Below are 14,127 nucleotides of genomic sequence, written 5' to 3'. Positions count from 1 at the left end.
TCATCAATAGGAGTTAAAGCTAACGTTAGCGTCTATACTAAGTTAGATAGCTAGCCTCTCAACTAATAAACTAGCCATTAAGCTAGCAAGTACTTCGTATAAAATCATGCCATTATTGTGAGGTTACAAGCTAGCGACGTTACATTTTGATGTATTAGCGAAAATTACAGTTTAACACTTAAGATATAATGCAACGTGAATGTAAAATCAAGGCAGTCACAACATAACGTTAGCGTCATTTGTGAAAGCACACATACTGGGCAACAGGACGTGCCTGCTGGCTATCTGTGTTAGCCAATGAGGTATAAAGAACTAGCTAGCCATGCTAATGGTTTGGCTAACGCTAGCTAGCCTGCGAATGACTCAAAACAGCTCACCCACCAAATTTAAGTGGTGAATACTCGCGCAAGAAATAAAGTAAAAACAAAGTCACAACTAAAATGTCAGTAAGAATATCATATTGCCATTTTCATCACACGTAATTGTCGAAGCTTAATGTCTTCAGAAGGTAGATAAACTTACTTGTTTAGAGTGACCGCCTCCGGAGGAGTAGCTGTCAAGTTGCAGCAGCAAGACAAGCACTGTGAGGCACACCTGTGTGACGCTAGCTACGATAAGGATTAGCGATTTGCCTTAAAAATAAAAGTCCACATTTGAAAGTGATTCAAACAGATACGAATAGTGGAATCATGCCATATTTGGACTGCGTAATGCTAAACAACGTCGGAATGTTACATAAATTCAACTTAATAATTAGTTAATTTGACACAATACAAGTAAAAATCTGTTGAAATCGCACAGTGGATGTTTTAGACTTTAGAATTGTATTGTGGGCACACTTACAGTATATGCACTGAACAGCCTAACCTATGGTTGTTGCACCCATGAAATGGTGTATCAGCCTACTCAGTGACACTCGCATAGCATAACTGTGAGTTTACACACATATTAGCGTCTTAGCTTTTATTGCAGGGATCACCTTTCCAGTCAGTCCATTGGGTGTATTATTATTATTAGACCTTTATTTCAACAAGGAACACAGACTGAGACCGAGGTCTCTTTTACAGCTGGGCCCTGCGTGTACATGTTTACACATACAGTTTAGGTGCAATGATTAAGAAACTAAACAAAATTATCACAGATAACACAAAAAAATACAACAGCAGATTATTACATTTACACACAGGTTATTCCCCTTACAGCACAATAACTTGCATTACCCGAAACAGTTACAAGCAGTACAAAAATAAAAAATCCTCCAATAAACATTTTAAATGGGCAAGGGGGACAAGAGTCTCAAGTTTAAGTTTAGTCTGCAGGCTATTCCATAGGCAAGGAGTGTAACAGGAAAAGGCAGCCATACCCAACTCTGTGGAAATCACATGGGCCTCAAGTGTAATCCATGTTTGAGTCCCGGTTTTAGGAATTCTAATTCTAATATTGATGAGTGGTGATAAATAAGACGGTAGTTTATTCAGAAGTGCTTTATAGACAAACACGAGAGCGTGTTGTTCTCGTCTCACGGACAACGAAGTCCAACCCACATTTTGATATAAACCACAGTGGTGAGTTCTGTAGCTAGCACCCATAATAAACCTAAGTGTGCAATGATAAGTAGCATCCAGCGATTTAAGTGTTGATGCTGTAGCATGCATGTAGGTAATATCCCCATAATCTATAACAGACATAAAAGTAGCTTGCAAAATTTGTCTTCTATTTGTAGGGGACAAACATGTCCTGTTTCTATAGAGGAAGCCTAGCTTGATTTTTAGCTGTTTACAAAGTTTGTGAATATGCATTTTAAAAGACTGTTTATCATCCAAACATATCCCTAAGTATTTATATGCAGAGACCTGAGTCATTCAAGAACCATCTAAGCTCGTAAGTGCAAGTGTATTTTTAACCAACTTTTTGAACCTATTAAAAATCATAAAATGTGTTTTCTTTGCATTTAAAACAAGTTTCAGCTGTAAGACCCTTGTAATATCTTAAAATATGTCTCCAATAGTGATAATGCTTGGTCAGCCGTTGAAGCGATAGAGTACATGAGTGTCATCAGCATATAAATGAATTTGACACTTTCTTATCTCATCACCGATATTGTTTATGTATATTGTTTATGTAGAGAGTGAACAGTAATGGACCAAGCCTTGTGGGACCCCTTTAACCAACTCCAATGGCTCCGACTGGATGCCGTCGACTCTAACAGCCTGACTTCTATCCTTTTAGATAGTCATGAAACCAACGGCAGGCATCCAATCACAGTCCTATTGACGACAGCTTATCCAAAAGTATCGCATGGTCTACAGTGTCAAACGCTTTAGACAAATCTATGAACAAGGCGGCGCAGTACTTTCTATTATCTAGGGCATTAGTAATATCATTTACAACACGTACAGTGGCTGTAATAGTACTATGTTTAGGTCTGAAGCCAGATTGATTACTAGAACAGTTTAAAAAGATTGTAGTTGCCTATTCACCAATGACTCTTTTAGCCAAACATGAGAGCTTAGAGATGGGCCGATAATTCTCCAATTCACTGCCATCACCTCCCTTGAGGAGTGGTGAAACAAAAGCTGTTTTCCAAGATTTAGGAATCTTGCCTCCAACAAATGTTTGATTAAAGATATGCATCACTGCATTAGCAATAATAGGTGCCACACACTTGAGTAGATATGGATCCAGATTGTCAGCGCCTAATGATTTCTTAGAATCTATAGCAGATAGTGCAGATAAGACCTCATTTTCTGTGACTTTTTGAAAATTAAAAACCGGCTTACTGTTTTCCACATTAGTATTAGGCATTCATGTTGCGCTTTATAAACGGTGAGGTTTGAGCCCTGAATTCTGATTTGGCTGAAAGCCATGGTATATCAGACTGTATACCACGGGTATGACAAAACGTTTAGTTTCACTGCTCGAATTATGTTTCTAACCAATTTATAATACCAATAAGGCTCCTCTTGGGTTCGTGGTATATTGGCCATATACCACACCTCCTTAGGCCTTATTGCTTAGGTATAGCCTAAGCATAGCCAAATCAATGACACTCACAGAACACAATTCCAGTCAGTCTGTTGGTTATTTTAGTGTCACTGAGTAGGTTGATACTCCATTTCATGGGTGCAACATCCATAGGTTAGTTAGGCTGTGCAGTGCATTTAAGTATTCCCCAATGCAATTCTGGAGTGTAATACATCCACAGTGCAATTACAACAGATTTTTACATTTCTGGTGTCAAATTAACAAATTATTGTTTTTTGTTGAATTTATATAACAGTATTCCGACCTTGTTTAGCATTATCTAGTCAAAATATGGCATTTCCACTTACTCTATTGGTGTCCGTTTTAAATCACTTTCAATTGGTGACTTTTATTTTGAGGGCAAACCTCAAATTCCACTATTGTGGCTAGCTTCACATATGTGTGAGGTACAGCTCCTCCGCGAGCCCACCGGTTCCATGCACGTTCACGGCGCAGTCACTGCTCCAGGCGCAAGGCACGAGAGCGAGCCCGTAGTCTTGGTTTTATTGCACCCGTTTCATTCGGATGGTCAAAGGTGGTGGTGTGATGTACTCAGTAGCATGTAAATCTCGGTGGGGCAAACAACAAAAATGTTGGGGATGCATGCTAGCAAAGCCACAATATATTAATTGCACTATAACGGTGACAAACTGTGCCCACAAACTGTTAGGGCCTACATAAAGCTATTCCCAACAGCAGTCCCAACACCTTAACACTGTTACACCTGGCTATCAGCGGAGCCTTGTTTGGCAGCAAAACAGTCAATTCAGCCTCATTTACTGCCTTTAAAAAAAGCATAGGTGATATGGCTGACTTGCTTAAACAAATGTGGTTTCTACTGACAATTGAGCTGTACAAACTATGGCATAATGGGACGACAAGCGGATAAGAGGCAATCCATTATTTTGATTAAGACGATGTGCGAGCTAGGACAAATGTAAGTCAATATAACTATTTGTTTAGCACTTTTGAAATGTACAGCGACAGAATTCAGAACATGGGCCATTCTTAGTGTTCTCCCTGTACACCAAGTCAGAACCTTTTGATAAATAAAGGGGTCATATTTGCAGCTAATGAAAGCTCTTACAATATTCGATGATTACATTTCTCTAAAACAGGTTATAGGCTACATGTGCACCACTAAGTCAGAAAGTAGGTGAAATTAAGAGGGGAAAATAGATCAAATTAGCGTACGATACATTTTTGGACTCACCTTGTTGTGCTGTGCTCACTTGATTAGGAAGGTGGCGCAGCAGCAAAAGGATTTGCCGGTAGACTGTCGACTTCATTCATGATGATGACTGCTAGCTAAGATTTTGAAAGTATGATGCTGACATGATCAGTCCAATCAAAGCTACTGAAGATCAAATGTGATTTGAGGTCATTTTATCTGTGGCCAATGAACTTGTGCCTTCTTGGATGGGCGCTTCTAATGTAACTCTATGGCAGCACCCAAGGGGCATGAATTTTCTCTTTCAAGTATTCGTTTCGGTGTTTCACTTATGGGATACGTATTAGTGAGAAGCCTTTATTACACTACGCCAGCCATGTCTGGGAAGGGTGTCCCTCCTACCTTATAAAAGGCCGAACGCAGCGTCTCTGAGTCATTCAAAATCCTCTTCTCACTTTTCATCAGAAAGCTTACCTCGACACTACTACATTTTCCAGAAAGAGCTAAACTGTCCACAGACGTGAGCTTACAACTCGCTCGCCGGGCACTATTCTCGGGACTGTCTATTTTCCTTTTCCTTCACCATAGCTAAAGGAGGATTATTCCAGGGAGAAATGGGTACAGCTGTGACACGGCTAAATCATTCACAACCAAGTTAGCCGTATCCAAACAGTGAATAGACACTGGAAAAGCTAGGCACCACGCTAGCTATCTTTTTTTTTTTTTTTTACTTTGGCGAGAAAGGTTTTTACTAGCTACACCGAGCTATCTTTTATAACCTGTCCTTCGGTATTCGGCTATCACACCGAGAGCCATCGTTGGAGATAGCTCGTGATTAGTGGGTTATCGGACTAGCCTACCACGCTAGTTTTTGTCTGACAACTAAAAACATAGCATCCAATCTATGGCGACAAAAGCATCTGACATTCCAAAAGAGGAGTATCTCCCTGCACGAATCTGCTCCTGTGGAAACAATATATCTGCCAAGGACACCCACTCGGTGTGCTCCGCTTGTCTTGGGCTGCAACATGCGCAAGAAGCATTAGACTCCCCTGGCACCTGTCCACACTGTGCTTTCTCCAATCTGAAGAGCCTCCGGTCGCAGGCTAACAGGACCCTGACATGGGGGCCGGCGTCAACGATGGCTCACCAGAGGCGATGGAGCGATGGCTAGCGCAAGCTGGGACAACCAGCTTGACGCCATTTCCCCACTGTTGGAAGACTCCAGCAATGACCTCATGACCCGCCTGCTGGGCTTCCTGAGTGGAGACAACGACTCCACAGGGTTTTCCGACAGCCTCCTTTCGGAATCATCGGAGGGAGATGAAGACTCCTTCATCCCCTCAGGCCACCAAGCCTCCTGCCGGGGAATCCCAAACCGGTCACGCAGGGGTGTGGATCTGCAGGACGTGTGTAAACTCGCTGCAAATAAACTGGTGATTCCCTGGCCCCATGCAGTAGCAGAGACCACCACGTCCCACTACAAAGGTAAGAGGATACCCAAAGCTAAATGAGCCTGGAGTACACCTTCTCCTCCAAGAACCCTGTTCAAGGGTGGGTCGGTGTTGGACTGTGTTAACATGACGGGGATTGTGCTTGCCCACATGCCCCCCATCGAACTCCTGGTGGCTTCCCATCTACACCCCAGCAAGAAGTTCTCCATGACCTCGACTGGCCCCACCTTACCAACCAAGTACGAGCGCTTCCAGTTGTCTGTGACAGAGAAGGTCTACAGGTCGGTCACCACATCGGCGAGGGCTCTCCGCACCGCCTCGGTGATTTCGGGATACCAAGCTGAGCTACAGATGGAGCTAGTGGTTACACCGGAGCCGGGTCTATGGGATGAGATCTTTATTGCCACAGAACTCAACCTGCGTCTGCTCAAGGCCGCTGTCCAGGCGTCAGGAAGAGCAATGGGGCTCATGATATCCCAGGTAGTAGAGAAGTGAGAAGAGATAGTGAGAAGCTGAAGATCCTGGATGCTCCAGTATATCCTAAAGGCCTTTTCAGTCCCACCGTCGAGATGTAATGGTGCGAGGACAAAAAGATGAAGGGTCTGCCTGCCCAGGAAGACACAACCCAGTGCCGCCCCTGTACCTCGCCACACCATCACCCAGGCTGCAGCAGGTTGACCTCCCCCGCCCTTTAAGATCCCCAGACCCCATCCCCCCCAGGCTGCGAACCCAGGGCAGCAGAGAACCTTGGACCCTAAGGGCCCCTGGTCTAAGAAGCCTCCCTTCCCACCCATGGCACCAAGGAGCCAGCCTGCCCCTAACTACACCCAGGGGGTCAGGAGGAAGAAGCAAATGGCCTAGCGATGTCCCCATTGCCAAAGAAGGGAGAACAGCCTCCCCCAAGCGCTGTTCTATCCCCTCTGCCAATCCTGAGCCTGTTCCAAGGTGCAAGTTCCCAGGTACTTCAGTCGGTGGTGACAGGGTACAGCCCAAAGAGGAGAAGAGACAATGCTCAGATGGATGCTCCTACAAAGCCCCCTCTTGTCTCACAAACACACCCCAATGTCAGTTCACATAAAAAATGTTCATAATAGGGTGTGAACAAACAGGGTGCCTCCCTATAACGCCACCAGAGGGAACTACCACTCTTTATGTGGTGACAGGCCACATAAGTGTGCTCCCGCTACGAGCCAGACGGACATGCACAGTGCGTTGCAGACATACGTACACCCCCCCCCCCCCCCCCCTGACGGAGGGTGCTGCTACACCATCTATGGGGGAAAGCCCGGTCAGCCCTTGGAGCGGAGAGAGAATTGGCGGGCATGCGCAGTGTCAAATTGAGTACAGGGGACAATAGACATGGGGTACAGACTACAATTCGCTGTCACCCCGCCCCGATTCAAGGGGTGCGACCCACGAGGGCAGAACAATCTACGGGGCGTGGGGACCCCATCTCCGTTCTACTCACATAAACTGCCTGGAACTCCTTGCGGTGTCCCTGGCATTAAAGTCATTCTTCCCATTTCTGGAGAGTCGTCATGTTCTAGTCAGAACAGACAATACCACTGTTGTGGCTTACATAAACAGACAAGGGGGACTGCGATCCCCTCACTTACACACACTGTCACACAGACTAATTGTGTGGAGCAGTGTGCATCTCCGGTCACTGAGAGCTACTCATGTACCGGGAGTACTGAATCTGGGGGCAGATTTACTTTCCAGGGGGAATCCACTATACGGAGAGTGGAAGCTTCACCCGGAGGTAGCCAATCAGGTTTGGATGTACTTCAGCATTCCAGCAATGGATCTTTATGCATCAATGGAGAATATTCAGTGTCCACTGTTCTTTTCCCTGAGGGATCGGAATGCATAGATGGGAGTTGGTGCACGAGTAGACACGCATCCTCCCCACAGTATGCATTCCCCCCACTGGCCCTGATTTCCTCCACCCTAGCTAGGGTGTGGGAGAAGGGGCCATCGCTCATACTAATTGCGCCATATTGTCAGGGGAAAAAGTGGCTAGCAGAGATCACTCGACTACTGTGCGGTCATCCGTGGCCCACTATACTGTGTTTTCATATATTGCACTTGTGATTTCTTGAATATAAATATTTTTAGCAATATTCATTGAATGTAGCGTTATGCTATTCAGTGGTTGTTGATGACAATTAATCCTGTTTAACGGGATTGCAGCCATAACAAGTTTAAACATAAGAATGAGTGTGAGTTTTTGTCACAACCCGGCTCGTGGGAAGTGACAAAGAGCTCTTATAGGACCAGGTCACAAATAATAAATAATATATAATAATCAATCATTTTACTCTTTATTTAGCCATCTTACATATAAAACCTTATTTGTTCATCAAAAATAACTCTGCAATGTTGGGTTGTATTGGAGAGAGTCTGTCTTAAATAATTTTCCGCACATCATGCTAGTGAGGGCCAAGAATCCGCTCTCACATAGGTAGGTGGTTGCAAAGGGCATCAGTGTCTTAACAGCGTGATTTGCCAAGGCAAGAAACTCAGAGGGCAGCCCTATCCAGAAATCTGTCAGTGGCTTCTGATTAAATTCAAATTTCACAGAACCCCTTGTTGCAATTTTGATGAGGCTCTCTTGTTCAGATATCTATCGGTAAGTGGACTGGAGGCAGAGCATGAAAGGGATAACAAATCCAGTTGTTTGTGTTGTCTGTTTTGGGAAAGTACCTGCGTAATTGCGCACCCAGCTCACGCAGGTGCTTCGCTATATCACATTTGACATTGTCCGTAAACTTGAGCTCATTTGCACACAAAAAAAATCATACAATGATGGAAAGACCTCCAACTTCTGAATCATAGCTTCAATGTTGTCCAGCACATTGAATATAGTTGCGGAGGGTCCCTGTAATCCTAGATTCAGATCATTCGGGCGAGAAAAAACATCACCCAGATAGGCCAGTCGTGTGAGAAACTCGTCATCATGCAACCGGTCAGAGAAGTGAAAATTATGGTCAGTAAAGAAAAATTTGAGCTCGTCTCTCAATTTTAAAAAACGTGTCAATACTTTGCCCCTTGATAACCAGCGCACTTCTGTATGTTGTAAAAGCATTACATGGTCGCTGCCCATATGCAGAAAATGAACAAGAATTCAGAGGCCTTGCTTTAACAAAGTTAACCATTTTCACTGTAGTGTCCAAAATGTTTTTCAAGCTGTCAGGCATTCCCTTGGCAGCAAGAGCCTCTCCGTGGATGCTGTATTGTACCCAAGTGGCGTCGGGAGCAACTGCTTGCACGTGCCTTACCACTCCACCTTGTCTCCCTGTCATGGCTTTTGCGTCATCAGTACAGATACCAACACATCTTGACCACCAAAGTCCATTTGATGTCACAAAGCTGTCCAGTACTTTAAAAATATTATCTCAGGTTGCCCTGGTTTCCAGTGGTTTGCAGAAGAGGATGTCTTCCTTAATTGATCCCCCAGAAACGTAACGGACATATACCAGGAGGTGTGCCAGGCCCTCCACGTCTGTTGACTCATCCAGCTGTAACACATAGAATTCACTGGCTTGTATGCGAAGCAGTAATTGTTTCAAAACATCTCCTGCCATGTCGCTGATGTGTTGTGAAACAGTGTTTGATGAAGTCATTGTCTGTACAGTTTTTTGGCCTTTTCCCCCAGCACTGTCCCAGCCATATCCGTGGCAGCAGGACGAATTAAATCCTCCACAATAGTATGGGGCTTGCCTGTCCTAGCCACTCGGTAGCTCACCATATAAGACACTTCTAGCTCCTTTTTATTAATGGTATCTGTTGCTTTTATACATGTCTTACTACTTGAAAGTCGTCTTTATTCTCACTCAAAAAGCTCCCGTGGCTTATTTTTCAAGTTGTCATGTTTCGTTTCTAAATGTATGCGCAAGAGTGAAGGTTTCCTGCAAGAGAGTAGCGGATAATGTGATTGGATGTTAATTATTTGACTAGGCTACCTGTATTTGACATTGTGTTGTTATATAGCTGAACACTAGATGGTTTAACTTTATTTTTGGCGGTGAAACGAGGCTACTAAGGCGAGAAAGAACCTCACCCAAATGTATAGCCCCGTTGGAAAATATAAATGCACTGTCCACCAAAGAAAGCACTGAGCTAGGCTGAAACACCTGCATTTTGGCCTTACTCAAGAAAGAAAAAAAAGAGACCATGTTTGTATGCAGCTTTATTAACTCAATTATTTTTTTATTTTATTTTTACATTGTTTACAAACTGATATTTTACAAGTATTAATGCCAAAATCACATGCAAAACAGGCAACCCCCAAAAAAAACAAAATGTCTTGCTAAAAATAAAAATAAATAAAAAAATGTGTGGCCCTGCCCCACCTGCCCTGAATGACGGGTCACCACTGGATATACTTCATTAATTGACATTTTTGTTTGGCTAAATATAAAGACAAAAGGGAGGAATATGCTTCAGACCACTGCAATACATTGTACTATTGGTAAGTTGGATGTCACCTATATGGCCTTGATTGAGCTATTTGCCTTTTAGCAGGCCATGTGTATGTGTTCTAAGTGAAGTTTTATTGGCATGTGCACTAACTAGTACAATGAAATGTCTTTCTTGCTTTCTTTCCCAACAATGCAGTAACAGTAGTACAAGATTTTTTTTTTTTAAAGTTTAACAAAAACACACAAAACAGAAATTAGAAGTACATGAGAAAGTAAATGAGAATGTAACTTTATACAGGGTGCCAGTTCCAGGGTCAGTGCCAATACCATAATTACAATGTGTGTGTGTGTGTACAAAATACGGACAACAAAGGCATTTCAAGCAGTTATAAATCTTTAATTGTCAAATATAGCATCCTGTTGTTTAATTAAGCATTTTCTAAAAATCCATTATTTAATGAATAACCTAAACCAACAGAAATTAAGAATGAAAATGTGTCCTTATGGGGCATGTAATTCTGTAGATATTCTCAATTCAAATGTATTGTCTAATTCATCGTCTTTGTTTTGGATTTAAAAGGCCAGATTTAAAGAAGCTTTTGAACAGACACACAACTTTCACCCCTTTTTAAGGAGCAAATAAACACCAGAAACAACACCCTAACACAACTGTTTATTTTTAATTTTTACGGCCTATCATTTTATAACAGCTTCCCTTTCAATCTACCGCCTAGTCAGATGACGCTGGTGGGAGGAGCTAAAAGAGGATGAGCTCATTGTAATGCCTTAGAATGGGATTTATGGAACGGAATCAAACATATGGAAATCACGTTTGACTCCGTTCCATTAATTCCATTCCATACATTAGAATGTGCCCATCCCCCCATAGCTACTCCCCACCAACCTCCTCTGCTTTTAGTAGGTTTTCAATATTTATTCCTTCATTCAATGTTTGACAAAAATACAGGTACAATACTTGCACGGGTGTAGGGACCTAATACCAAGGCGGCTTACATTGGGATTGTTGTATCTAATGAGTATTGCTGTTGTCACATGCATGATAGGACATTTCTGCTCAAAGCAGAACTAGTAAATGTGGTCGGTTTTAGAAAAAAAATATAGCAAAATTAATTTCACCACTATCATAAATGTCCTTTTTTTGCTTTGCTGTTTCAACCAATCAAATTGACACATTTTTTTCACTCCAAAACATAAAAAGACACCAACGGGGGGGGGAAATAATAATACACATGGCCAGCAATATTGTCTAATATGAGTTTAAAATGAGTGCCATATAATAATATAAATAGGCTAATAATTGTATTTTGTTACCAATTACCATAGATATTTTATTTCACAAGTTGAAAGAAACACTAAAATGTGTAAAGACATGGACGTTTACAGTTCATAGAATCAACACTCAGGGGATCTGAAGTGTGGACACAAAATGGCACAAACTACATCTAAATTATACCAGACTTGCACGTCCCAATTAAAAATACATTGTGGCCGAATCCCAAAAGTCATCAGCCAGTCAATCAAGGAGACAAACTAATAATTATAAATGCCTTCAATGCATTTGGTAATATATACATTTCCAAGTTGTTGCATCACTGTCAATAAAGAGAAATACAATATGTTAATTTGAACCGTACCGTAGCTTCAGTGCTCTGAGCAAAGAGTGGTAGCCCAACTCAATGACACGGGTACAGAGACAAAACGGACAAATCATCACTAACTGAAATTCTGCATCACCCACTGACAAAATGCCACTGTCCTTACATTAAAACTATCTTTTAAACTGCAATATTTGAGTCGTAATATTATGGAATCAAATTCCATGGTCTCAAAAGTCGGCGTAGTACATACATCTTTCAATAACAGAAGACAACAAACAATCTTTCAATAGTTCCAGTTACATATGACAAACATTTTTGAAAAAGAAAAACATACACAATTGACAGCTGCATTGTTAGGCTTTTCTCTCCAACCGTTTCAGGTTTGATTGTGAAAGAGCTTGCATAGAGAAAGCTCTGAAGTAGTTACTGTCTCTTTGTATTTTCTGCATTACTCTTAGGAGACTTGATTGTTCATCTTCTTCTGATTACCATCACTCAAATGCAGTTAGCTTTCAATTTGTCTCTATTGGCAGATACAAGGAAATGACAAAGAGTAGGTGCAGGTGAAACCACAATACAGATAGCCCTCAAACAGTGAAGATTGGAATCCCACACACTACCTTGCCAGACAGTGGATAGGTCTTGGTCTTGTCCCCTTAGTCAATTAAACACAAAGGGATGATCTCTGCCTCTGTATTACAGGAGCCTAAGGGGGTTTAAACAACAACAAACATAGCTACCTCCATTTAAATAAAAAATAAACAGTACTACCCGAATCCAGCTGGAAGCTAGCTGACAGTGTAGGGAGAGAGAGAGAGAGAGAACCAGGAAGTGTTTGACCAGATCAAGTGGTCAATGCTCCATGTTGTCTCTCAATGCTACTTTTCCATCATCTTCTCTGTAGCGGTCAGCAGAGAGAGACAGTGGCTACCAGTGGCCATCCTCATAAAAATATGGTAATTTACCAGTTTCTTTTATCCAAAACGAAAATGAACAAATATTCTGTGTACAGAATCAAACCCACAACACCAGAGTTGGAAGCAGCGCGCTCCAACCAACTGAGCCACCAGGACCCCATACGAAGTGGGTCACACCTCTGTACTTATAGCGCGAGTGTTGGTATAGAAGTCCGGTGCTGGGTTGCTGCGATGCTGGCCGGTGCTCAGCAGGGAGCCGTGCAGGGAGGGCAGGTCGAGACCCAGCGCTGGGTTCTCATAGTGAGTGGGCATGTAGGTGATGCGCTCGCCACCGTTGCGCATCCCATCGGTGGTGCGGATGTAGAAGGGTGATTCGTAGGGCGAGCAGGTGGGACAGTAGTTGCGGGGAGGCCCTGAGGCGTGGGGGGCAGTGGGCTCCGGGAAGAGGGGGGTGACTGCCGCCCCATCCACCCCGGGTGCACTGCACGCATTGCAGGCAAAATGGGGCTGCGTGATGGAGCCGGTGTCCCCTTCTGACCCATTCTTCTTACAGCAGTAATACTGACGGAGAGGGGCGGAGAGAGAGAGGTTGTGATTTGTGACAATTAATTAGTGAATAGAGACTGTAGTGAGTCTAAGTAGAGCTCTCATACACAGACACACACACCTACCTGGAGTCTACAGTAACAGAGCACTGCTATGATAACCAAGAGAATCACCGTGGCGAGAATTCCTCCGGTTATGACAACAGTTCCAGCTGTCATCCGACCAGCTCTCCATCAAACTCTGGAGGCACAGGAAGTGACGTCATCATCACAAGGCCACTGGGCTAACAGAAACCCGGGTTGTTTTCAACAGGACACAATGTTGGGGGAACTGGGAATGTGTGTTCAAATTGGACATATTCAGGTAGGTTTCGTTCCTTTTCAAAATATTTTCTGACAACAGAACATGGCCCAAAAGCACTATAACATAGGACATTAATATATTGTTTTAGTGAATAAAATGGAACTCACGTTCAGCAAAGTGTGCTTTAACACCTGCAAGAGAGAAGACCATGGGCAGTACAATGAACTGCGCAGTTCTGGATGGATTAACCACTGACATTGATCCAAATTACTATATTTACAATTAGGGCTTCAATCATTTTCATGTTCAAAGCAATTTCCTCATAGATGATTAGTATACTGTTATATGCTATGAAATTGTGTCGTCTTCTGACAACTTTCTCACTGCGATTAACTATGTCTGTTTGGCCTGACAGCTCAAGACATCTAATTTGATACAATAATAAATGTGGGGGAGAATAAGAAGTAGTGAAAGAGTGACCCCTGTAAGTAGGCTACTCACATCAGAAGAGTGTTCGGAGGGCAGGAGAGGAAAACCCAGGTCACAGGTGGGAGGAGACGCTGATGGACAGATACACAGCCTCGTCGTTCTCTGACCAAACAAGATAGACAGAATCCAATATCATGTCATATAATATGCTCTATGTAAAACATACAATCCCAGTTAAAA

The 14,127-nt window shown here is 42.9% G+C and overlaps 2 protein-coding genes across 4 annotated transcripts in view; both read right to left on the bottom strand.

Annotated features, from left to right (window-relative positions):
• Positions 1-604, bottom strand: part of LOC115108124 (rab GTPase-activating protein 1-like) — a 159,670-nt gene extending 159,066 nt beyond the window's left edge. Inside the window, exon 1 of the mRNA XM_029632116.2 lies at positions 523-604. The gene's annotated coding sequence lies outside the window, so the exon portion shown is untranslated. The remainder of the gene's footprint in view (positions 1-522) is intronic.
• A 9,279-nt stretch (positions 605-9,883) lies between these two features.
• Positions 9,884-14,127, bottom strand: part of LOC115108123 (protein FAM163A-like) — a 37,266-nt gene continuing 33,022 nt past the window's right edge. For 2 of the 3 annotated variants that reach the window (XM_029632114.2, XM_029632111.2), the window contains exons 2-5: positions 13,960-14,049; positions 13,626-13,649; positions 13,281-13,395; positions 9,884-13,170 (exon numbers count right to left, since the gene is read on the bottom strand). In XM_029632114.2, the coding sequence (XP_029487974.1) occupies positions 12,781-13,170; positions 13,281-13,373 (483 nt within the window). In that variant the 5' untranslated portion in view covers positions 13,374-13,395; positions 13,626-13,649; positions 13,960-14,049 and the 3' untranslated portion in view covers positions 9,884-12,780. Of the gene's footprint in view, positions 13,171-13,280; positions 13,486-13,625; positions 13,650-13,959; positions 14,050-14,127 lie in introns of all 3 variants that reach the window. The other variant, XM_065008955.1, reaches the window with a different exon arrangement.

Source organism: Oncorhynchus nerka, linkage group LG24, assembly GCF_034236695.1.
Source record: "Oncorhynchus nerka isolate Pitt River linkage group LG24, Oner_Uvic_2.0, whole genome shotgun sequence".
NCBI lineage: Eukaryota > Metazoa > Chordata > Actinopteri > Salmoniformes > Salmonidae > Oncorhynchus > Oncorhynchus nerka.
Note: the sequence above shows the minus strand (reverse complement) of the source record. Positions and strands in the feature narration are given on the sequence as shown.